Source organism: Brassica oleracea, chromosome C1 (genome assembly GCF_000695525.1).
Source record: "Brassica oleracea var. oleracea cultivar TO1000 chromosome C1, BOL, whole genome shotgun sequence".
NCBI lineage: Eukaryota > Viridiplantae > Streptophyta > Magnoliopsida > Brassicales > Brassicaceae > Brassica > Brassica oleracea.
Window position 1 is genome coordinate 39,359,093 of NC_027748.1, and position 25,184 is coordinate 39,384,276.

The window sequence follows — 25,184 nt, forward strand, 5'->3', positions numbered from 1 at the left end:
CAAACTCCTAAACCAAAGTATTTCATGATTCACTACTTCCACTCATCTATCTTCAAAACAAATCAATTTTATCATATCTTAATTTATATCACTTAAAACTGTTTATAATTACTTGATTTTTATTTTTCACGCATCAAAATATTTTTTTACAAGATTTATAAATTATTTTTAAAATAAACCGGTACCAGACGACTTACACTTCAGTCGTCCAGACGACTTCCAACATCTCAGACGACTCAGGCGATTTACTAGGGCTATATTCGTAAAAATGGCTTCTGTTTTTTTGTTTGGTCACAAGGGGCTGAGCTGTAATTTCACTAGGCTTTTAGGTTAGTTTTGCATTTGATTCAAGTTTGGGTATAGGTTTGGGGTTAAAATCAAGTTGTGGGTTAGTTTTGGCAAAAACCCATTTTTATAACTTTGAAACATGAAATTTAAAACATGAAGTTGAAGTCTATAACATCTTTAAAACTGAAAATTTAAGATACTTTACATCTCTAAAATTGAAATTATGTTGTTTATATTAAGTGGACGTAGGAGGCCTATGGACAGCCCAACAAATCATGGTCTTATTTGGTTATGGTCTCATTTGGACATGGTTTTATTTGGGCTTCGACCAAAAATGTCCAGCAAGAAAATAAAGCCCATTCGGACACACCCAAACCCGCCCGGTCCGCCCAATTGACATCTCTATATAACATGTATCATTTGCCGTAAGTGTACAAGACTAGTTATATGCTAAATCAAAATCAAAACCATGAAAGAAAGCAAGGACTTTACATTGACTGGCCAGGGAAAACGAAAAATGGTTAACAAGCTGGTATCTCTCCATGTCAAAATCTCTAACTCCAAAGTCATTATTTGAGGCGGTAAAATGAAGGGCGCCACTATGAACCGAAGACCAAAAACTAAAGTTAGAAGCAGTGACTCTTTAACAATTTTATGTGGACCTCTTCAGGAAAAGACGAGGAAAAAACCTGGGTTTGTTGTAGATCTCAATAGCATTGGTGATAACATTATCATCATATGTCGTACGAGAGCAAAAGCTGACGCCCGGTCTATCAAGATGCTGAAACCAATGTGGAAAAGTAGATACAGATGAAGCTTGTCAATGAGAATGCATGTAAAGAAAACGTGACTAATCGTTAATCAATATATCTAGAGTCTTAAACCTTGCAGATAAGTTCTCCTTGAAATCCACCAGCAACTAGAAAGTCGTCTTTTACTGCAAATGTACTCACTTGAGTCTGTGTAAATCCTTCCAGCAAACTCCCTGGATGTTTCTAAACGAGAAAAAAACAACAACTCAGAATCAAACAAACATATAGTTACATCTAAGTAGAACTTGACATTTTGGTAAAAACCCAACCTCGGATGGTCAACATGACTGTTGGAGATGAATTTAGCATTCTCCCACAAGGCCCATCGGTTAATAAGATTCGGACCAACTCTATCAGGAGACTAACCGGGATCTAACCTGACGATCAACGTTAGAGTTCGAGCTCTTGGCCTCGCGATCGACTGGATCAGTGTCGGTCCACCAAGCCATCGCTCGATCGACTCAGCCTCACGATCGAATGACCGACCAGATCAGTGTCGGCCCATCAAGCCATCGCTCGGCTGGAAAGCCCATGAAACAACAATTTAAGCCCAAACTGCTATGGCGAATGAGTGACAGACGGGTATTGCCTATAAAAGGAAAACAAATGGGAAGAAGAAGAGGATCCGAAAACAGACACTAAGAGATGGACGGCAAGATCTAGGGTTTACAACCGATCACCTTGCTTAGTGTTTCCGTCGGAGTCTTTCAACAAAGCTCTGACCTTTTCCTTCTTTCCCTAATCTCTTTGTAATCTCGTTCGTTTATCTCATATTGTGAATAAAACATCTTTGTAAGACCCACAAAACCGAATTCATTTTACTATCATTCGATCTACCAAACTTGTATTCAACAATGACCCTGAACATTGAGAACTTCCTTCCAGACGTTAGAGAAGATTAATGAGTTGGCAGGAAATTAGACAAAAGATATACGTCGTGCTTGGATGTTGCCCACACCAAGTTCCTCAGCTATGAAACCAAATAAAGATTCTTAATCAGAAGTTAGATAAATCAAGCGAACTACAACCAACAAGACTACTAACTGGTCCCAAGTTACCTGGAAATGAAGGATAGTAGATTTAATAGATCTTGAATTCCGCCAAAAGTCATAGAAATGCCCCTCTTTCTGTGTGACCTTGCAAACCTGAGTTCATGGAAAAACAAAGATGCGTTAAGTAGAGGCTGTGCTAATCTAAACTCTAGGGAACAAATGCAGGATCATTACCATTTCGGATGATTCCCCGGAGTTGGTAAAATTTTCATAGTTTTTATACTGTTGTAACCTAGTTTGTCTGTACTTCTCTCTAGAGATACTAAGCATGACCCAAGGAATCCCCTGAATACCTTTCCCTTTCCGATCGCTTGTTCTGCCGTTGTATCAGCTATTTTATTATTCTGTAAACCCCATAGAACATACCGAGTAGTCAAATTCCTCTGAAGCAGCGAGATCATCATCATCAAAATTGCCACAACGGAACTCGTCACCCACATCATCAACTTCCACATCTTCCATCTCATCATCTACGTCTTCCATGTACTCAGCAGCATCATCATCCCCTTGGTAACTGGACTTTTTTTTTTTTTTTTTTAGAAAGTAAATGAAGGCACCTGCATATGATAAAACACACACAGCCGTATTAACAAAGACTCCATCCATCCACCCACCATTTTAAGAAACTCTACATTCCAATTGAGATGTAGTAATTGTTCGGGTTAATTAAAGCATATCTTTACAATGTAGTAAGAAGTTGATAATCAGATTTGGCTCTCAGACATTATTTTTTACTACGACGTATTCTCTCACCCTTGCTTATATCCCGTCTCCGCATTATAAATTTGGTTTGGATTATTAAGGACAGGTTTGTCTTTATTTAAGATTTTTAATGTCGGAATCTAAGAAAACAAAAAAAATGCGCCGTTGCCAGGGATCGAACCCGGGTCACCCACGTGACAGGCGAGAATACTTACCACTATACTACAACGACTTCGATGCTTGTTTCTTAATATATACTTTACTCATACGTAATTCTAGCTGGGAATACTTCAAGAATCAAAGCATATCATGCAGTATCTGACACTACACCATGTGGTAATGTAATTTCCTATACTGCAAACTGGATCATTCGACTTTATTGGCTCTTTTCGCTAGCGAACGTAGGCCTTCAAAATCTACAGTGACTAAAGCAGTGGCTGAGTTCCGGCGGAACCCAAGCAGATACATGGAGCATCCAGAAAGACTCTTTTACTGAAGAACAGCTCGAAGGTAATGCATTCGGGCTTTACATTTTTTTTTCCTTGATTTATCAATGCCATATAGCAGGGAAAGTTCTGCATAGCTTCACATTCTACCAAACAAAACTTTCACCGTCGTGTATTTTTCACCACAAGTGGCATTTCACACCAGAATGCCCATTAAAAAGTGTATAGCACAAGAAACAGTTTTCAATCTTTTCACAAAATAATTGTAAATTAACAAAACTTGTAACCTTCTAAGTCACTAAGAATAGTTATGGGAGCGGGGAGGGAAAGCCAAAAGGAATAACCTTCAAAATGCTAACAGATTGAAGTTTGTGGAAACCACATTAGAATCAGGTTTACATCTTAACATCTCTCCCCCAAAAACACTTAGTGTTCCTGAGATCATCAGCTTTTAATTTAGACCCAACTTGCTTCACACCGGGCCAGACTCTTCCACAGGATTTATAAAGCTCCATCTAACCAAAAAAAAAAAAAAACAACAAAAGCAACATCAAAATATTCATCAGACTGTTCTCATGCAAAGCAATCAAAAGAAATTGCAAAGAAACTCGTTTCTGGTATTCAAAAAGAACCAACTAACCTTGTTGAGGATCTTCGTGTACAAAGAAACTGGCAGCTACTATCAAATAACAAAGAATGAGCATCAACCCTTTGAAGTAATTCGATGTCCCTTCCTGCATGTACATACAGAGATCACCATCAGTTGTTGGTTCTAGATTACCATTATCAATCTTAAAGGCGACTTTACCCACCTGGAGGAAAAAAGCTACTACTATAACGGTAATAAACAGCATAGCCGTCTCAAAAAGCTGGAAGTTGAGGTCCATCTGTTCACCCATCATCCACCCAATCACCACACAGAACGGGACCTAACCATATCAAACAACAACAGAAGATTATATCTAACAAGACTTGTTAACCAAAGATGATATATATACTCCTCTTGCAATGTATTCACGTTCACATACCGCGAACATGGAGATCTGGATAGAGGAACCAATAGCCACGCCCAATGACAGATCCTGTAGAGGTTAAACAAAAAAAGTGTCTCAAGACAAACTGAGAATGAAGAGTGTCTATAGATGTTACAACTCAAGAAAAGACTCTGCCTACCAGTTTATCTTTCATGGCAAACATGATAGCCCCTGCATGCTCCGCTGCATTCCCAACAATAGGAAGCAATATGACACTTATAAAAGCTATTGGTATGTTCCAAGAGACCGATGCACCCTGAAGAAAACAATTACACTGTAATGAATAATCTCAAGCAGTGGGAGACACACAACATATAGCCAATGAAAGAAGTCTAAGTTACCTCTATGGCATCAACAAGATAGCCAGAGAGAAGAGAGACCCAAGCCGTCAAGATTGAGAGCCATATGATAGATTCCCACTTGGAGATCTCAGGATCTTCATCTTCATCAGAAGCTTCCTCGTTCTGATTCGTTTCCTAGAGTTTACATCACATATGTCAAACAAGAAGGCAAGTCCAGGTCAAACAGAATCACACGTGGCAGAAACCAAACCTGTTCAAGAGGGCTATAAGAACTAGACTGACTCTTCAACTGGAAGAAAAGGTAAGCAGCATAAGCTATAAGCATTATACAACTGCTAAACCTCGACAAAGCCAGCTCCGACGATCCGGCATGAACCTCGCTATGCGTGTAGTGAAGCACAGCAGGGAAGAGTATCCCCATTACAGCCATCAAAAGCAATCCTGAATTAACAACCGCAAGCCCCTGGATGCAGAAACAACAGGACTCAGAAACAAAAGAGAATACAAAGTAAGAAGGATGATTAACTAACTTTGTCAAAGACTTGGTCTTTCTGGTGAAACACTAGCCCGCCGCAGAAGAAAGCGCAGCCGAGCACAAGCAGCATGTTGGAAAGAATCGATCCTAGCAAAGTCAGCTGAACTACACGTATCATTCCGTTTTTCAAAGCGAAGATGGATATGATCAGTTCAGTCACGTTCCCGAACGTAGCGTTTAGGAGACCTCCCACTGTGGAAAAAAATATGTATTAGAATGTCAAAAATAGAATTTGAATGTTTTCAGAAGGAAGCAAGTTCATACCAGTTGGGCCAGTGTAAAAAGCAAGTTGCCTGTTTTCAAAAATACACATAAGTCTCACAAAACAGAATGATGATATGGTAAAGTTTAATGCTTACTCTGTGGCGTATCCTAGACGCTCAGCTAATGGTGTGATGCCTATTAAGCTCAGCAGAAACACCCACCCCTGAAGGCACAGGCAAAAGAATCACTTCTTGAACTAGAAATGAAGCTAGTATTAGTATTTTAGTACACTTACCTTGCTATCTATCATGTAGTGGACCAGTATTGCTAGAGGACCGAAAGGTAGCAATAGATTGAGTTTGTTAGATAAAATAACGATCTTGATGCTCTTAAGGACGCTGTTCTTTGGTGATTTAGTTATGCGTTGAGGGAAGATTGGAGAGAGTGAACCTTGCTCCATCAAAGAAGCTTCTTTGGTTTGCTTGGCATCTTCTTCGAGTTTAAATAGGGTTTTGTTCTCAGCTTCATCAACCGACCCCATCTGTTACATTATATTAAAAAAAAATTAAATCTTTGGCAATCCAAAAATAAAAAGAGTATTATATTGGCGTGAGCTTACTTCAACTTGTGGTTCAATAAGAGCCGGGACGTTACACTGACTCATAACCTCGTGCTAGCAGAACATGGAGCACTGATAAACTAACAGCGTCTGGTTGTGGTGCAACCTGTGGAACAGAGAAACTTCTTGTGTGAGATCTAAAGTTTGTAACCACACAAAAAGGTAGAGTCTTGTGGATATATAGACACTTGTTACAGTACTTCATATAAAAAGCACAGAACTTTACTGAGTCAACAGCCAAAAAAAGGATACTTTCTAAATAGAAACTCCCGGAAACCGAAAGAAATCGAGAGTTTGGTTTAAGAAAGGGAAAAAAAAAAAAGAGGGAGACTTTACCTTGCGGTCAACGAAGTGTAAGACAGAGAAGAAGACTTGAACGAAGTTGCGGAAATTAAATCAGTGCATAGCCCAACGACTTTGAGGGTTTATAGTATTCTTCTTCTTAATCTGATCTGGTGAAGAGAGAGGAGAAGTCAAGTGGTAGTTTGAAGAGATGGTGTAATTAGCTCATAGACGTGACTGTTGATCTGGATGTCGAGAATCCCTTTAGATCTCAGATGGTAGTAGAAGAGCACCAGCGAGGAAGTTTCGTTCTTCGTTGAATTTGAAAAAAAAAAAAACACTTGAAAATCAGTTCGAAGAAAACGAAGTTTTTTTTCTCCTTTTATTATTCTTTTTCTTTTTCTTTTTTCTGAGATAAACGTAGAAGAAGACACAAATAACGGCGCCGTTTTAGCCTTTTACGACAGTTCCCATTTCCCCTCGAGAAATCTAGCCTCTTTGTCCTAATACGACCCCGCGAATGTCGGAAATCTTGTAAATGTCGGAGTAGCATATATCAGTAAATTGCTTTTGAACAAAATAATATATATATATATTATATAATATACCATTTGGTTCTGTTATCGATTATCAAATTCAAAGCTCCTTTCAACTAAAGTTCGATTTATATTACAAAATATATAATAGTATCGCAAGAGCATCATCGATAGTTTATAGGGGCAGAGTTTTTAGGGGAATATAAGAAACTGTTTCTTATATTCCTCTAAAAGCATGATTATTGAAGAATTATTAGGGTGGGGTTCTTAACGGAATATAAGAACTTGTCTCTTAATTTTTTACTAAAAAACTAAGAACCGGTTCTTAAATAGGGTGGGATTCTTAACGGAATATAAGAACTTGTCTCTTAATTTTTAACTAAAAAACTAAAAACCGGTTCTTAAATAAGAGTTTTAAGAACCGGTTCTTAATTTTTTTAATTAAAAATTAAAAAACGGATTTTTATATTCAGCTAATAACTTAACTCTAAGAACCCCAATAATCATGTGTTCGGGGGTGACTAATAAGAAAAATTAAGTAACTAGCGAGTAAAATGCGATATACCATACCATTTATAAAGAAAAACGGGTCAATACTTAAAGGTTTGACCTTAGGTGAAACCCATCGGTAGATTTGACCCAAATTGGCCCATTAGATTGATATCGGAGTTTGACAAAAAAACAAAAAACAAAAAGATTGATGTATAGGGCTGGCCAAATAAACCAAACCCAAAAATTCAAACCGAATCTGATCTGATAAAAATGAGTCTGAACCGATCTAAACTTGACATAAATACCGAATGGATCTTGTCTTATGGTATTTCGGGTTATAGATATTATCCTAATCGAACATGAACCTAAATGGATATCCGATAGAAACCGAAACATTCGAAATCCAAAAAAGAACGCATACCAAACATGATCTCAATTCCTAATGTGTATACAAAATACACTAAAATATTATTGAACATCTAAAATAATTGTCTATTACATGAATGTTGATGGTTGAATGTGGCGGTTGAATCTTGAAATTTTTAATTTTTGGTTTTGTTTTCATTGAATAATGTTTCTCTTTTCATGAGAAATTGGTTTTCGTTTTATGCTTTCATTTATTTGGTTTTCTTTCTGTCAATAACTATGTTTACATTTCGTTTAATTTTGAATGATCACGTTTAATATTCATTTCTTATTTATGAATCGATTTTACTTATGTTTTAGTTACAAAATATGTACAAATCGGATATTTTAAAGGGAAAATTTGGAAAAATATCTTCCAAAAAGATTATATTTTGAAAATTACATCAAGTTTTTATTTTTTCGGAAAATACACATATTTATAAATGAAATGACTAAATTATCGAAGTTAATGCTTATAATTATCATGATATCTATATTGATAAGTTTAATGAAAAACATAAATAGTTTTTAAACTATGCAATTGAAAACATTATTTAAGAAAAAAATCAACAACAAAAAATGAACAATAATATATTAGAATATACTATAATGAGTAATGATAGAGGACGTCAACGCCATTCATTTTTGTGTTCTCCATTTTTACTCAAAGCATAGAGCTTTTTCTTAAACAGTTTTTGAAACACAGCTCCATTTTTGCATTGTTACATATCTTGTGTTATTTCTAAAGGTTAAACTAACTGAAGGACAATCGCCATACAAAGGATGGACGAACAGCAAAGAAACACACAATAAAATTTCAATCTTAGAGAATTCTTCGAAATGTAAGAGGTCGTAAAACATAAATCTGGGTATAGAAAATACAGACAAAAAGTAATAATCATGGTAGAAAATTCATTAAAAAAAAACCTAGATGACATCCGTAGAAAAGGAGTTCCAAATCAGACATTGTACACAACTCGTATTCAGTTATCAATTGAACGTATATCAAAATTAAAGAACAAATATTGTTCTAACAGAAAATGCTAACAAAGTCGTGTGATTGAGCAATATAAATTTGATTGTAATCTGTTGGAGAATTTTCTATTTTGTGAAAACTGAAAAGTGAAGAAAGAATCTTTAAAATATCTTGGAAAACTTAACAAATTGTTTTAAAATATTAATATGTATTTATTCAAACACATATTATCTCAAACATAAATTATTTCTTAATTTTTAGTTTTAGTTAAAATTATATAAAACTGTCGAAAGTGTACTTTTTTTCTTTTTTTTTTGGTCAATAAGAAAGTGTACTTTTCAAAACATTAAAATAGAGATGTGTTTTTTTTAATTATAAATCATAAATAGTATATTTTCAAATTTTCCCTATTTTAAAACCAAAAAATTAATTTTACTTATGTTTTGGTTATAAAATAAATATAAATCATGTACTTCTAAACCGGAAAATTAATTAGGTTCGAACCCGAAAGTACATCGGGTTGTACCAGTTCTTTGAAGATTTATTAACTTCAACCCGAATTAAATAGAACCCGAACCGATCCGGAACCGAAATTTCGTATAACCCGAATGGAATCTGACAAACCCGAGATTTGATTGCGACTCCGAATGCACCGGCCTAAAAATGTGTGTGATTGTAACCCCGTTTACAAAGCTTCGACGACTTATAGTTTAGTATATGGACTCAATATAGCAGGGCTCACTACGATTCAGCCCAATTCCCCAGCAGATTAAAATTGTATCATCCCAATAGATTACGGGTATGAATGGTGACCAAGGAACGACGAGGAACAAATGAATTCCCTAACATTCCTTAAAAAAATCACCATTCATAAGGAATAATTTTTCCTTTTCATTCCCTACCATTCCTTTTTTTGTAGAGAAATAAAGAACAAATTAATTCCTTGTTAAATATGGGATGGAACAACCATTCCTTTTCATTCCTGCTATTTTTTTCCCGTATATTCCTTTTCTGTTTGTTCCTCTTGTTTCCCGAATACGGGTTTCTAGAATCGCATAATTAAAATAGTTCGATTGAGCATAAAACTAAACTAGGAAAGAAGTTGAGAAGTACTTTTCAGTTGAGAAATTCTTGGGTTCACCCCCTAGGGTGAACCTTTAGGTTCACCTAATAAAAATACATAAAAATAGCTACAAAAAATAAATTAATTAATATTGTTAAATCTTCAGCAAAATACTAAACCCTATACCCTAAATCCTAAACCCTAAACCCTAAACGTTAAACCTTAAACTTTGGATAAACTCTAAACCGTTGGAAAATCTTAAACCCTAAATCATACATTAAAAACTAAATCTTAATAACACTAAACCCTAAACCCTAATCACTAAACCCTAAACCCTTGGGTAAACCCTAAACCCTTGGGTAAACTCTGAACCCTTGGATAAATCATAAACTCTAAATCAAAAATATTTAAAATTAAACCCTAGAGTTTATGATTTATCCAAGGGTTCAGGGTTTATCCAAGGGTTTAGGGTTTAGTGATTAGGGTTTAGGGTTTAGTGTTATTAAGATTTAGTTTTTAATGTATGATTTAGAATTTAAAATTTTCTAATGGTTTACGGTTTATCCAAGATTTAAGGTTTATAATTTAGAGTTTGGAGTTTAGGATTTAGGGTATAGGATTTAGTATTTTGCTAAAAGTTTATCAATATTTATTTATTTATTTTTTGTAACTATTTTTATGTATTTTTATTGTTTTATTTCAAAAATATAATCTTATTTGGAAATTCAATTTTGTTTCCTTTTTTAAAAGATATCAAATATCAAATACTCAAACACTATTGGTTGGTGAATCTAGAGGTTCACCTAGGGGGTGAACCCAAGAATTTCTCTTTTCAGTTAAGCACATGGCATGCCAGGTAGCATAATACCGACTTGTCCCTCTATTATACACATTATTATTGGTTTGTTCAGCTACGTTGTTGTTTAATTATTTAATCAAATAAGCCAACCACTAGTCTACATATCTTAACTGGCACTCGAATCAATGACCTTAATGATCTATTTTGAGTTCCTACACAGACAACACCATATCCACGTACTAAAAAACTAGTAATAAAGTGTTTACATGAAAGAAGAAATGGTAGAATTAAACAGAAGTATAATTTGTTAATCTTCATATCATATTTTAAAAACATAAAGCAAAGAAGCGTCTGTGGAACTTGGGGGGTACACACAGAACATGACTCCCCCCACCAAGTCCTCCACAAAAGTAGTTCCCCCCCCCCCCACCATAACTATATAATTAAAGAATTGACTATTATAATAATCAAACCTTTCATCGTTTTACTATTTCATAAAAAAGTATAGACGTTAATTATTGCTAGTCCCTTGTCATAAAATAACTAACACAGTTGAATTCCACCCATCCATTTACATTCACTACTAAAATATGCTTTGCTTATTACTTGCATCAATCACAGTCCTCTAGAAGCTTATGCTTATTGAGAGTGAATCATATGCAAAAATAACTAACAAAGTGTAACTCCCATTATTCAAATATTAAATAAAATAATTAATCCATGCCTACTAGTATCAACTATGATTTACAGACCATATCTACTTTAATTTTTTTTACTAAAAGATGGTTAGTTTTCATTATCATTTTTCCACACAATAACATTTGCGTTGACAAAGTAAAATACATTTTGTACACCTTCTGTTTTTAGCATATAATCAGTTGTGAATAATAATTTGTAAACTGTAAGTAAGAAGCTTGAATAATCAATCGTACATATTGAACACATAACAATGATTAAGGAGTGTGTTACGCACAAAATCGTATTTATGCTTTGTGTCTGAGTTCGTTGTCTTCTAGAAGTCATGTCCATCTCCGTGGCCCAACCGACACATCCTTGAGAGACACTTTTGTCTCTTTATCTGTACAGTAATCCAACCCTGAATATATTTATAAACGTAAAAAATAGTTTGGTAGATAAAGACAAGAAAAAAGCTTCTAGAATCAAATGCATTGATATTTACATGTCGACGCGTTTATTTTTCGTTGTTGTAAAAGATAGTTCGTGTTTTGTTCTTTATTCTCAGCCGTTGATTTGCTGGGAAGATTTCTTCTAGAAGCATATTTTTGTTTTTGGATCTGGAGATAGTATTATTCTACAAATATTATAATTTATGGATATAGCATTGTTAAACATTAATAGTACTAAATGAACACTATTGTCACATTTAAATAATGGTTGGAGTTGACTGTTCAAAAACTACATCCTTTTCATTGAATAGCCAGATTTAATTTCATAAAACATGTACTAATACTCAACATTAACAATTCTCTAATCATGATAATGCAGAATAGTGCTATAAATATATACCCAACATTAGTTTGGTGTGTTAGGTGTTTTAAGGCTATGGGCCGGAGATGGTGATGACCGGAGGGATGGAGTTTTGGTCGGTTAGCACCTTGGTGACGATCTTGTTAGCTCACAAACTGATGGTTTACCATTAGGAGACTAATAGGTGGTAGTAAAATTAAAACCGATTAAACTAGATCCTCCTCGTGGTGTTATTGATGATCGGTCTGGTTGTGATGAAGTGCCCCATTTTGGTTATGTGGTGGTACTGCAGAGTTGATGGTAATAACGTTCGATGTTGATGGTTGAAGCAGTTGTTCTCTTCAGTGTCATTGTAGATTGTTCCAGTCAGTTGGTATCAAGAGAGTTCTGTGTCTTTGAGTAGTGGTAGTGTTAAGGTGTGGTGATAGTTGGTTTAGCAGAGTTTCTTCGTAGCGTGGTGGGTGCAATGATAGCTTACAGATTCGGTTCTTAGGCAGTTTGTTTGGAGGGTCTGTTTGGTAAGGCTTCGTCTTCGTTGAGAGTGTGTTTGGACTTCTATCTAGGAGTAAAGTGGGCGTGAAACGCGTCGCCTCCATATCCGAAGGTTATGTGAATCGAGTAATGGTTCTTCATGTCGGGTTATGAAGTCGTAAAGTCTTGGTTCTTGGACGTTAACGTTTGGCGAGCATGTGCAACAACGTTAAGTCGTGGTGTAGGAGGTGGAGATTAGCGCGTGCGGGATGTAGGCAGCACGGTAATTCCCATCATTGGCCTCTATTAAGGTTTAAATTCTGCTAAATTAACTTTCCGATCGCTTTTGGGCAATTGTTAGCTTTTATGTAGTCTTATTTCAGCTCTAATCTTCATGTTTTAGTACTATAAGTCATTTCGGTGTAAGTTTTAGTTACCGCCTTCATGTGGGCTCTTGTTTCTAGGGATTGCTCATTCATCCGCCGGCTTATGTTTTAAAATGTGTATATATACTTCGAATGTAACGAATCAGCGTTAAAAAAAATGAAGTACTTTTTTGGGGAAAAAAAAAAACAGCTACGTGACATGTCATCATTACAATCATAGTGAGCCGATCAAATAAGGATAGCCGAGCCGACAAAAGGTGTTATAGAAGGCCGATCTTTTGAACTGGTGACACGTCATCATTACAAGCATAGTGAGCCGATCAAATAAGGAGAGCCCAGTCGACAAAAGGTGTTCTAGAAGGCCAATCTTTTGAACTGGATGACACGTCATCGTACCATAGAATTTTCACAAAACTGGTGACTGCCACTCTTTTCCCACGGGTTTATACCTTTCTTTTTCCTTGATTTTCGCTCCTTCTTAATCACTTTATTTTCACATTAACCCCAGAATTTTCTACGGAATTTAAAACTTGCATATATGACAGCGGAATTTATTAAATCCCGTAATAAAAGTTAAAAGAACATTTAGCCATTTCCCCACTTTTCAGTAACAGCTAAAATGAACATACTCTAAAAGACTAAAACCAAATTATCGAGTAACCTCATAATTAAAGTAATAGTATCCCCTCTTAGTTTAGCAATTAAAATAATAATAAATAATGGGATATGGCCTATGAGCTTTCTCTTTATATAAAGGGACATATCCCAATCCTTCACTCCTTGTGATTCATATCTAAACCCTCTCTCTCTCTCTCTGCTTCTTCAAATTTTACAGTTTCTTTCGAAAGCCGCCCTCGAATTTTACATTAATTACATAAATGTCCGGAATCTTAGTTAATTGCGCCGGTAACTCCCTCCGCTTCTCGCCGGGAACCAGCCTTCCCCAGCCTAAGTCAACCAGATCACACAACGGCACCGCTCGATTTCCCACCGGAGCAAACTCGTTTAGAGCTTCGGCGCAGACTCTGAACGCGGAGCCAGCTGTAACGGAATCCGTTCGTCGGCGAGCGTCGAGCCTGTACGAGCTTCTGAAAGTCAACGAAACGGCGTCCTTGCCGGAGATCAAGACGGCGTACAGGAGCCTAGCGAAGGTTTACCATCCCGACGCGTCGGAGTCGGACGGACGAGATTTCATGGAGATCCACAAAGCTTACGCGACGCTGGCGGATCCGACGAAGAGAGCGATCTACGATTCGACGCTGGGAGCGCGGCGGAGACGTGTGCAGGTCGGAGCGATGGGTCGGGCGGGTCGGGCGTATTCGACGACCCGGAGGTGGGAGACGGATCAGTGTTGGTGATTTAGGTTTCAGGTGATGACTTTGCAGCGGAGAAAGGGCACTTTTTACTTTCATTTTTCCCCTTTTGTTGCTTTTTTTTTTTCCTTTGTCGTGTATTGGGAAAATTAAAAGGGGAAAGATAAGTTTTATCAGTCCTTAGCTTTAACTTTGTTAACATAAATTATGAATAGAGAGATGTATATTATTTTTGTTTTCTGGTTTCTATATTTTTCGTAGTCAAAGATCAGGCATACGAAGAACTGAAGAAGAAGTATGCTGCCGACTAATTAGAACAAGTTGATAACACGTATTTTAAATGAATTTTAAAACTATTGGCAATTTTAAAGATATTTGCTCAAACAGTATAGCAAGAGATGCTTTTCTTTTGAATTTTTGGTTTCTCTCTGAAAAAAATATTGGTCCACGGAACCACCATGGTCTAAAAGACTAAAACAGAACACTTCCTTGCAACTACAACCGAATAATTACAGTGAAACATTATTATTATTTTTTTTGTAACACCATGGTCTAAAACAGAAATTCTTGCAACCACAACCGAATAATTACAGTGAAGCATTATTTATTAGATTTTTATCATCAATTTTGTTACTACATAACATAAGTATATATTCGTCGAGCGAGCGATCTCGAGCGGACGCGACGGCGGCGCCTCCACCGTTGTTGTTATTGTTGAGGAGAGCCAGGATCTGCGTCCCGGGATTGTGATTGCCACGTGGCGACAGGAGATTCAGAGGCGGCGTGGGGAAAGATACTGTTCTCTGCGGGTGCAAGTTAGTCGCGGAGGAAGAGGAAGGCACCGCCTCCTGTTGCGGCGTCTGAGTCACCGGGGATGGCTGGGCGGCGATAGCCGGCGGAGCGTAGAGCCGTTGATTGTAAAACGGACCTGTGGGCGGAGAGTAAGATGCAGGCGGCGTATGGTAAGGATTAGATAAGGGTTTGAAGAGATTACCGAGATCGAACGGCGGGGGATTGAAATGGGAGGGTTAGAGTTACCAGGTGAGGACGCCATGGATTTCGATGCTTCGAGATCGCCGGAGCTAGGGTTTGCGAAATCGATGAGTAAAGATTCAAAGACTCGGCGGATCTGATTAGTCACAGGGAGAAGAGAACTTTTGGAGACTTTGGGGGTGTGATCGTGTATTTAGGGCCTCACCGGTTCGAACGGAGCGGAGTGGTTGCGGTTGCGGTTGCGAGAGTTTGTGGATGCGGACGGTTGCGGTTTCTAGCGGTTTTAAGAGATTTGTACGACTGGTACTGCGGTTAAAAATTGGTGTGTTTGCGGGTGACTTATGACTGGTTAACTACCAAATGCGGTAATAGTCAAATAATAAATTAACAATATTTAAATTTAATATAATTATAAAAATATCAAAAATCATAAAATTATAATAAATATAAAATTTCTATTTAGAAAGTTATAATTTTAATTTTTGAAAATTTATTGAAATTGTTTTTATTATAAAATTTTATAATATTAATTAAAATATAATAGATATATTTTAATATTTTCATAATTTCAATTTTAAATTTTTTATTAAATATTTTTACTTTTGTATATATATTGTTTAAAAAAAAAATAAAAAAATTTTACCTTCCCGCAACCGTCCGCAATCGCAAACGCTAGCTGGAGCCAGCTTTTGAATTTATGAGATTCGGAGCGGTTTGAGGCGGTTCAAAGCGATTTGAGTGATTGTTGCAAACCGCCGACAACCGCTACCAACCGCAAAAGCTGCGTTTGCGGATGGTAGCGGGAAAACCAGTCGCGCCCTTAGCAACACTGAGAATGAATGCTTTTGTAATTAACTTGTAGTTTATTCCCTGAAGTTTTGTTTTCGTTATTGGGCCTTTAATAATCATCTCTTGGGTTCTTGCTTTTTCTAGTTCACAAATGGGCCTAAAGCGTGGCCCAATATAGAGTCATAGTCAACTTAGCTAAAGGAGACCGTTGTGAAACTAGTTTAGGATTTTGATTAGCTTTAAAAGCAAGAGAAAATAAGGCGTAACGTCCCCACGCACAATTGCTACGTCTCTCTCGCTCAACGTTTCTAGCCAACACCCCCCAACAAACAAACTCTCTCTCTCTCTCTCTCATCTTATATCACTAGTGTTGTTCAACCTAAATCGAAGACGAATCTCGGAATCTCCGGTGACGGATTTGAGGAAGAGATGTGTTGTGGACGGATTTGCATGCTGTGCACGTGTTTGATTCTGGTGGTGATCGCGATTGGGTTTCTATTCGGGTTCGGAGTTTTCAAGGATGGTTTCCACAAGATCCACGATTCCGGTAAACTCGAATGCGATCCCAGATTCGGCTGCGGCTGAGGCGTTGGCCGTCGCGGTTACGGTTTCCCCGGTAAAAACTAGCTAAGTAAGCTTGTGTGATCTGATCAAATCTTTCGAATCGACGGCGTTGTGTGTTGGATTCGGATTTGGATACATCGAATTTTAGGTTTTGTTTTGTCACGTTTCTCTCCATAATATTTGATTCCTTTGTGCATTCTAGTGTTTCGTTAACCAGATTTTATTTTATTTTAGCTACATCCGTAACGTCTCTAATTCTTAATTTCATCATTCTTTTATGTTAATGCAATTTTCGCAGCTTTTGAGCATAAAGATAAAACCTATAAGCGTTAGGCTATTAAATAATAATAAAAAACAATAAACATATAAACATATAAAGTTATAAATATTCTTATTCTTATTCTTATCTCCACTAAAGTAAAGATTCTCGATGACTACAAAAAGTAAAATTCTCGCAACAGGTAAACCACTTCAAGTCTTGTTCACAAGTGACAGATTATATTTTTATTTTAGGTGTGTCTGCGGAGTGGTAAAGGGATCCTAGTGGTTAATTACTTTTAAAGAGTTTGTTAAATTTGTTTATTGGTAATAAATTGATTCTCGAATAATATTTGGAAAACTATATTTTCAAATGAATTGCCAAACCAAAAAAAAGCTATAAACGGTCGGGCGGGTAAATCTAAAAGTCCAACTAACAAATTAAAACGACTCAGGGGTACTTTCGGGATTCTCCCAACTTCAGTAGAGAGCCTCTTGCTTAAAAAGCGGGTTTTCGGGTCAGTGAGTGTTTTGACTTCCTTCATAAGAAAAGAGTTAATATAACAAACAAAGGAAGAAAGCCAACCACAGGGAGATTACCAACAAAGAAGAGAAGGAGAAGCCAAACAGACGAACGATTAACAAGATGAGGATCACTGTGATGACCGCCGGCGAACAAATCATCACCCTTGACGTCGATTCACACGAAACCGTAAGTCTCCCCCTCCCCTCAAAAACCCTAGCTTTCATGATTCTTCGCTTATTTAAAATCACAATGCACTCATCTCGAATTGATCGATTAACGATCTTGGGTTTAGCTTCTTCTTCCTTGATTAGTGGACCCTTTTTGCTGATCATTATTAGGTTTTTTTTTTTTTTCTCTCGTAGGTTGAGAATGTTAAAGCCTTGCTGGAGGTTGAGGTAAGCGATCTCAGATCTCTCTTGTCGCTTTGTATTGTGAGAATAAAAGTTTGAATTCTGCTCAAAGTTAGGGTTTTTGGAACTTAAGCTACTTTGTGTGTTTTTTGTATCAATGAGCAGGCGAATGTTCCGATTCAGCAGCAGCAGCTCTTGTACAATGGCGACGAGATGAGCAACTCTGATAAATTGAGTGCATTGGGTGTAAAGGACGATGATTTGTTGATGATGATGGTTTCCAACGCCTCATCTGGGTACGGTCGATTGAAACTTGCTACTCTTCTTTTGAATATTTCAATGTGGTTACTCTTGGTTTTTGTTTGCTTGGATGATTCAGTAGTGCGGCAGGGAGTGATTTGGGTATGAATCCTGATGGGTCAGCTTCGAACCCTGCAGCTTTTCAGCAACACATTCGGGGTGATTCTAATATTATGGGACAGTTATTCCAGGTGTGTATTGATGGGTAGTTAGAACTTTAGTTTGGGAAGTGTGGTATTGTTACTTGGCCTTTGTTTTGTTACTCTGTTAGTTACCTTGGGTTTTGATGTTGTGAGTGGTAGACGGATCCTGAGCTTGCACAAGTGATTTCTGGAAGCGATTTAAACAAGTTACAGGATGTTTTGCGTTCACGGCATCAACAGCGATCTGTAGCGCAGCGTCAAAAGGAGGAGGAACTCGTAAGCCTTTTGTTTTCTCGAAAAATCGAGTTTCAGTGAAACTACCACTATCAAAGAATTCTGCTTATGTATTCCCCCTCCTCCTTGCAGGCCCTTCTGTATGCAGATCCGTTTGATGTTGAAGCACAGAAGAAAATCGAAGCTGCAATTCGTCAGGTTAATTGTTCTTACTTAAGTTTCATGTACTGAAGTCTAGTATGTCTGTAGTTGCAAATAAGTCTTTTGTGATTCCACGATGCAAATATTCACTTAGGTTTGGTTCTTGTGTTATCCTAATTAGCTTGTTATCTTTTCGTATCATTCCTGACTTGTGGTGCTATCTCGATACCTTTGAGCAGAAAGGAATTGATGAGAACTGGGAAGCTGCCCTTGAACATAACCCTGAAGGTTTTGCTCGGGTGGTATGTATGCTCTGGTTTAGATTATGCTTCTTAAACTCCTTACCTTTCTTGTAAGCAGTCTTGAGTTGTTTTTTCTTTCACATTTCCGTAGATAATGCTGTATGTGGATATGGAGGTCAATGGTATACCTCTAAAGGTAACAATTCCGCAACCAGAATACCTCTATCTATTGGTTCATGTTTAGATCATTTGTATGTTCTAAGCCTATATTTGACACCATCTCCAGGCTTTTGTTGATAGTGGTGCTCAATCTACAATCATATCCAAGAGTTGTGCTGAGAGATGCGGGTAACTCTTGCAGCTTTTTCTGTTTGTTCTGGTACTTCTTCATGAGTCTTGTTTGAATGGTTACTTTCAGATTGCTGAGACTCATGGATCAACGGTATAAAGGTATTGCTCAGGGTGTTGGCCAAACAGAGATATTAGGCCGCATTCATGTCGCTCCAATCAAGGTAACACCGCAAATGTTATTCCTTATAATGATGTTATAATATGATCTTTGCAAAAGAAATTGAATATCTCGTAACTTGCAGATTGGAAAAAACTTTTACCCGTGTTCATTCATAGTGCTGGATTCGCCTAACATGGAGTTCCTTTTTGGCCTTGATATGCTGCGTAAGCATCAGGTAACATCTCCATCATTTGATTTTAAACTTACTGTACGTGTTTGAACCAAACGTAAACCCTTTTTTTCTCTGTATGTAGTGCACTATTGATTTGAAGGATAACGTCCTGACTGTTGGAGGAGGAGAGGTCTCGGTTCCCTTTTTGCAAGGCTAGTTTTCTACCTACCATCTTATTCTTGAACCTCTTTTTATGTTTGTTATCATTATTTTCAATTAAACTGAAAAAAAGAACCGCTACTTTCTTCAGAGAAAGACCTCCCTTCTCGATTTCTGGATGAAGGTGGTGTTCCGAATCAAGCATCTAGCTCTGGAGCAGCGGTAAGAGACTTTACATTTTGTTCATTATCTTTTGTTTTTGATGAATTACTCAGTTTGGAAGTAAGTTCTTATGATCAAATTGTTTTGGTCATACAGGTTCCTTCTGGGTTTACAGAGAAGAAGAGTAACACAGTTGCAAGCCCAGCGAGTCAACCTTCAAGAGCAGAGGTAAAAGAAGCTGCGTTGAAAGTTTTAGTCTCACTTCTTGCTTTTCCATTTCCAGACTGTGTTATTCATTTTCATCATGTAAACCCAAACCCACAGGGACCTGAATTTGAAGCCAAGATTGCAAAGCTTGTTGAGTTAGGATTCTCCAGGGAAGCAGTTGTGCAAGCTCTGAGATTGTTTGAAGGAAACGAAGAACAAGCTGCTGGGTTTCTCTTTGGTGGATGAAGATTCAAAAACAAAATTGTCGCATTTACCTAAAAGGCCAACAAACTGTGATTTAAAGAGACTTTTTAAATCTCCCTTTTATTATTTGTATTTTATTAGCTCTTCTTTACAAAACATAGCACTGGTGCAACTGCGAGAGACCATGTCCTCATGACATCTCTCAGACCATGTCTCCATGACAATGTTGTTGCGTAAGCAGACCAAGGATTTCGTAGAAATGGAATTGTTTCTCTCTCTCTCTCTCATTCGATTTATATATCAGTTTCTTCAACTTAATGATTACTTGTTATCCGCTTAGTACTTCCCGCCGGCATCTATGTGATGGGGCCCACGTAAACAAGGGTTGACGGTTGGGATGATCGGGTGCACAATAGCAATTTCATAAATCATCACCGCCCTGTTTATTTCTAAAGCATCAAATTTAATCAAGGTTTAAATTTTTTTTGAAACCATAGCTCTAAATAACTACAGAACTAAATATCAAAAGTAATTTTTTAGTACTTTCAATAAAATTCTACGGATTTAAAGCCACTACAAAAAAAAATGTTGAAAATTTTAAAGCAGTCATTACCCATGGTACCCTTAGGGTTTTAGCGACTTGCGACGGTTCTGTGAGATTCCCAATCAGGGGAGATGCTGAAACTAGGGTTTAGGTTATCGATTGGCATTCAACACCGCGTGCTCGTGATTCCATTGTGAGTTTAATTTAATTCTTTCTTTATCTTATTATTATGATCCCTCTACGTTTTTTTTTTTTTTTTTTTTTTTTTTTTTTTTTCATTTCATACAAAATCGCCCCTTCGTTTCTCATGTATATTTGCCTTTGTTTCAAAGTTTATGACTTTTGAGAGAATTGAATCGTGGGTAGCACTGGGAAATGGATAAGCTTTTTTTATCTTCTTCTGTGATCTCACTACTTTCACGTGTGATTGATTGTTACCACCAAGTTGAAATCCTCAGTTTTTTTTCACTTTAGGTTGAATAAACACTCGTTGCCGCCAAGAATCTTGTGTTCAGATAAGCGCGATTACAATTCCTCTGGACTGAGTAGGTATGTTCCGAAGAAGCTCCGGGAGATTAGTGAAGAATTGAAAACTCAGCCTCTTGATAGCTCTGACAAGGGCATAAATGCTAGTAGATGGGATCCTAGTGTACCAGGGTCTAAAGCAAACGAGAAAGAGGCTAGGGAGGAGATATATATGGATCTGCAAGAGAGAAACGATGCTGAGAGTTACATGAACGTGTCTCTCCATGGCTCTAATGAAGGTGTTATGAGCTTGGAGAAGGGTATGGCTGCTGGTAGATGGGATCATTGTGTACCGGGCCCGGCTGGAGCTGGCACGCATTCGCACCTGAAGGGTAATAATGTGTCTTGTGATGACTCTGAAGAAGGTATGTAAGTTCAATATCACTTGGAAGTCTTTATTTTGATGAAAACTATATGGAATTGAATAAAAGATACTACTAATGAGTAACCTACGTTTTCTGCGATTTCTTTGCAGAGTTGGAAGAAAGCAGTGACGATGTTAGATCGACGAGACAACACAAACAAGCTTATGATGAAATCAAACTATACATGGATGCTGAGACGGCCAAGAGCAGCAAAGAAACACAAGATGCAGAGAACATGGCTATTCGTTATCTTGGTTTAAGGTTAGGCTTTTCACCTTTGAGTTTCAGTTTAAAGTGTGTAATTTCTATTTACTTTTGATTTTCTTGCATGGCCTCAAGAGCATATACAGCAGCTGAGCTGAAGAAGAAGCTCATTGGAAAGAAATATCCTCTTGAAATCGTTGACAAAGTGATCAATGACTTTCAGCATCGGTAAAAAAGATTCCTCTCTGCTTCTTTGTTTTCATCAAGTATCCACTTTACTGATTACATGAACATTTTGTTTTGTGTGTGTTATTAGAGGTTTCATCAATGACAACTTCTGCGCGGAAGCATTCACACGGTCTAGATGGTCTTCCCTATGTTGGGGACCTAGGCGGATCAAGCAAGTAAAGCTTCTTTCCACTTTTGCCATTCACATAGTTACAATCACATGATGTACTTAAAAGCAAAATGTGTACTTTAAATATTGGATCAGGCATTGTTTAAGAAAGGCGTAAGCAACGAGGACTCAGATGCTGCCATAAAGCTTGTTTTTGAGAAAGACAACCAATGCAAAGAGACGGAACCGAGTCACGGGATGTCCAAGGAAGCGTTGGATCAGCTTTATGTTCAGGCGTCAAAGCGGTGGCTCCAAGGCAGAGACTTGCCTGTAGAGAACCGTAAAGCTAGAGTTATACGGTGGCTTCAGTACAGGGGATTCAACTGGGGTGTTGTCTCTCAGCTTATGAAGAGGCTAGAATCTCCACTGTCCTCAGACTCCAGATAAATTTTATGGTTTTGGTCCCTAGGTTTTCTATTTGTTTTGAATTTCTTCCCAGTTTATGTTCGAGTAGAGTTTGATCCACACTTTCCAGTATCAATAAATTCATTTATGTAAGTTACATCCAGTCTGTTTCAAAAAAAAAAAGGTCAAAAAATTTTCAGCTCGGATTTTTCTGACCGGAAGGTCAAGGAAGTTGGTGACCTGATGACTGGGGTAAATTTAAGATTGAACGTTATTTGTAATCTCTGTGAAAAAAAATAAAAGCAAGTCGTTATCTCTAAGTTCATGCTGCATTGAAAATCACAGCAAATCATTCTAGTGAAGGTGATATCAGAAGCGCATTGGACGAAAATTCCTGAGTCAGCATTTATATATAATGAGCACAAAGGAATTTTGATGGAATCATCGAACTTTTTATTACAATGAGAAGACAAGGTCTAGATTACATTAACAACAAAATTTAAATTAGTTTTATTTATCAAAGTTATGCGGTGTTATTGGTTTATATATTTTGATTGATTTAGAAATCCATATAGTTTTTATAAATCCAAGTAAAATATGCAAATCCGGAAATTTTCCTTCAGATTTGAGTTTTTGTAGGGGTTATTGGTTGTTGTATTTTAATGGATTTGAAAATCCGAACTAAATTTAGTGTTATTGGTTCTATGATTTTCAAATCTGTATTAAAATCATGTGTTATTGGTTTAATGATTCATAAATTCTATATCAAATCAAGTGTTATTCAATCGTACGGATTTACTAATATATTTGATTTAATAATGGATTTGAATGGATTTGTTTGGATTTTTTAGTTAAAAATTCAAAGACTCAAATCCGAGGAAAAACCTCTGGATTTGCATATTTTACTTGGATTTATAAATACTATATGGATTTCTAAATCAATCAAAATGTATAAACCAATAACACCTCTTTACCTTTTTTTGCTCAACCAAACCTTCTAGCTTATCTAGAGTCTTTCATTTGCCGTATAAAAAAGTTATATTGTGTTTAAACTTTAAATCTATTTACTGATTGGGTATTTTGGACTTTAACTCACTTCACAAATTTTAAAATCATAGAACCAATAACACTAGATTTAGTTCAGATTTTCAAATCCATTAAAATACAACAACCAATAACCCCTATGCAAACTGCATTTTGGAGGTTTTGTCAAGAAAGTGATATCCAGTAAAAAATATGTGAAAGAGAATCATAACAAATTTATATTTTTAGTCTAAGGTTTCCGTAAAGAAAACATGGTTATTATCTAATATTCATTAAAAAAATTAATATTATATATTTAGATTAATGGTTGTATTAAAATTGTGTTTATACCTTGTAAACTCTTTATGCTATTAATAAAATTCTAATGGTTTATCAAAAAAAATTGTCATAACCAAGAATTAAATGGTTAATCAACTTGATAGAAAAATTGTATATTTGACATTTTCGTTTATTTACTTATGATTTCATTTTGGTTAAGTTGTTATATGTATTGAAGATTTCAACTTTGTAAAAATATTTAGAGAGGCCAAAATAGAATTCTTGAGCTCTCACATCCCGTCATAAAATAGCATTATGGGACATAGAAAACATATCAATCAGACTCTTCCAAGTAGATATGGCGCTACTTCGGATCAATTCATTTCTGACTGCTCATGGTTACAGTGAAGAGGTTGTTCTAGAAATACATGCGACAATAGTGTATTGTAAAGTGTGATTGTGAGAAAAGAAAGCTATGCCATTTGATAACTTTAATATTGATGTTGTATTTATTAACCTTGTTATAAAGTAGACATAATCAATATCTTTCATAAAAGAATTTATGGCATGTGATGCACAATAGGTGTACACTAAATTATATATAATGAAATGCAAGCCAATTATCATATGATTTTTAAATTATGCAGACAACATTAAAAAATTATTATGATTTTGTAAGGTATTAGTTATAACGATTTTTTATTGCATTGTATAAGTAACAAACTGTGCCAAAATTTACAACAAAAAAGGATAATACTTTAACTTTCTCTAAGATATTAAAACATTTCGATAAACAAAGACATTGGTTGTTTTCCCTACTTCATTATTATTGGAAGAAGGTTTTCAACCGTTCATGGCCGAATGATGCTCTAATTTGGGTTAATTGATTACAAACTAATTTAGCTTAAGTGTATATAAACTGATTTAGCTTAGGACTGGTACGTTTGTTAATATCTAACAACTTTTTTTTGGTAACCTTAACCAATTCATTATCGGTTAACATTGTGGAGGATTATGCCCAATAAATAAACTAACAAACTCGTATCTTATGTAGAAATAACAAAAGTTATCTAGTTACTTTAGTTATGGTCGACAAAAAATCTTATCTGTTAAAATAGAAGTCATGACTTATTTCATGTGTGATATTTTGAAATAGATCTTTCACTAAAAAATTATTTATATCATTTTTGTATGTGTATAGTAAAATCTTAACAATATATTTGATTCTCTTATTTATTCCCATCAATATATAACTAACTTAATATTAACTATTATATAAATGTGATTGTTAACCATTGATTTGTTATTTGATATCATGTATCTCTGTGAACGCTTCTTGATGGAAGCCTGGAAGGAAACTTCAGAATCAACAAAGACATGATGCTGAGTTCACGAGGAACTT

General features: G+C 36.3%; 4 protein-coding genes and 2 pseudogenes across 4 annotated transcripts; 4 read left to right on the forward strand and 2 right to left on the reverse strand.

The window, feature by feature from the left end:
* LOC106339879 overlaps positions 1-2,930 on the reverse strand; it is a 15,742-nt pseudogene extending 12,812 nt beyond the window's left edge.
* A 543-nt stretch (positions 2,931-3,473) lies between these two features.
* On the reverse strand, positions 3,474-6,676 carry LOC106323905 (vacuolar cation/proton exchanger 2-like). The gene is made up of 13 exons (XM_013761954.1): positions 6,331-6,676; positions 5,995-6,100; positions 5,671-5,916; positions 5,531-5,598; positions 5,436-5,464; positions 5,167-5,363; positions 4,887-5,099; positions 4,676-4,810; positions 4,474-4,590; positions 4,329-4,382; positions 4,113-4,229; positions 3,941-4,034; positions 3,474-3,815 (listed from the first exon to the last, which is right to left on the reverse strand). Exons 2-13 carry the CDS (start codon positions 6,037-6,039, stop codon positions 3,802-3,804), a joined length of 1,329 nt encoding a protein of 442 aa, XP_013617408.1. The 5' UTR covers positions 6,040-6,100; positions 6,331-6,676; the 3' UTR covers positions 3,474-3,801.
* Positions 6,677-13,652: 6,976 nt separating this feature from the next.
* LOC106314556 (chaperone protein dnaJ 11, chloroplastic-like) lies at positions 13,653-14,465 on the forward strand. Its single transcript, XM_013752432.1, has one exon. The coding sequence runs from the start codon at positions 13,771-13,773 to the stop codon at positions 14,248-14,250; it is 480 nt and encodes a 159-aa protein (XP_013607886.1). The 5' UTR covers positions 13,653-13,770; the 3' UTR covers positions 14,251-14,465.
* Positions 14,466-16,050: 1,585 nt separating this feature from the next.
* Positions 16,051-16,821, forward strand: LOC106298917 (annotated as a pseudogene).
* Positions 16,822-17,353: 532 nt separating this feature from the next.
* LOC106324856 (DNA damage-inducible protein 1-like) lies at positions 17,354-20,378 on the forward strand. The gene is made up of 15 exons (XM_013762853.1): positions 17,354-17,521; positions 17,698-17,730; positions 17,851-17,981; positions 18,065-18,176; positions 18,288-18,404; positions 18,495-18,560; positions 18,743-18,805; positions 18,897-18,941; positions 19,032-19,093; positions 19,164-19,257; positions 19,339-19,431; positions 19,511-19,580; positions 19,679-19,749; positions 19,846-19,917; positions 20,014-20,378. The coding sequence occupies exons 1-15, from the start codon at positions 17,456-17,458 to the stop codon at positions 20,140-20,142; spliced, it is 1,224 nt and encodes a 407-aa protein (XP_013618307.1). The 5' UTR covers positions 17,354-17,455; the 3' UTR covers positions 20,143-20,378.
* Positions 20,379-20,708: 330 nt separating this feature from the next.
* LOC106342967 lies at positions 20,709-22,633 on the forward strand. Its single transcript, XM_013782050.1, has 6 exons — positions 20,709-20,837; positions 21,119-21,534; positions 21,645-21,795; positions 21,874-21,966; positions 22,055-22,142; positions 22,232-22,633. Exons 1-6 carry the CDS (start codon positions 20,776-20,778, stop codon positions 22,520-22,522), a joined length of 1,101 nt encoding a protein of 366 aa, XP_013637504.1. The 5' UTR covers positions 20,709-20,775; the 3' UTR covers positions 22,523-22,633.
* The last annotated feature ends 2,551 nt before the right edge of the window (positions 22,634-25,184 follow it).

What these genes read in the sequence shown, in the direction of transcription:
- LOC106323905 (XM_013761954.1), bottom strand. Translation starts at nt 6,039, where the DNA reads ATGAGTCAGTGTAACGTCCCGGCTCTTATTGAACCACAAGTTGAA. An exon ending in TTATTGAACCACAAGTTGAA is followed by an intron (nt 5,917 to 5,994) that starts GTAAGCTCACGC and finishes ATAATGTAACAG; the next exon opens with ATGGGGTCGGTTGATGAAGC. An exon ending in ATCTTGTTGATGCCATAGAG is followed by an intron (nt 4,591 to 4,675) that starts GTAACTTAGACT and finishes TGTTTTCTTCAG; the next exon opens with GGTGCATCGGTCTCTTGGAA.
- LOC106314556 (XM_013752432.1), top strand. Translation starts at nt 13,771, where the DNA reads ATGTCCGGAATCTTAGTTAATTGCGCCGGTAACTCCCTCCGCTTCTCG.
- LOC106324856 (XM_013762853.1), top strand. Translation starts at nt 17,456, where the DNA reads ATGAGGATCACTGTGATGACCGCCGGCGAACAAATCATCACCCTTGAC. An exon ending in TCGAAGCTGCAATTCGTCAG is followed by an intron (nt 18,561 to 18,742) that starts GTTAATTGTTCT and finishes ACCTTTGAGCAG; the next exon opens with AAAGGAATTGATGAGAACTG. An exon ending in TTCATGTCGCTCCAATCAAG is followed by an intron (nt 19,258 to 19,338) that starts GTAACACCGCAA and finishes CGTAACTTGCAG; the next exon opens with ATTGGAAAAAACTTTTACCC.
- LOC106342967 (XM_013782050.1), top strand. Translation starts at nt 20,776, where the DNA reads ATGCTGAAACTAGGGTTTAGGTTATCGATTGGCATTCAACACCGCGTG. An exon ending in CGCGTGCTCGTGATTCCATT is followed by an intron (nt 20,838 to 21,118) that starts GTGAGTTTAATT and finishes TTTTCACTTTAG; the next exon opens with GTTGAATAAACACTCGTTGC. An exon ending in GACCTAGGCGGATCAAGCAA is followed by an intron (nt 22,143 to 22,231) that starts GTAAAGCTTCTT and finishes ATATTGGATCAG; the next exon opens with GCATTGTTTAAGAAAGGCGT.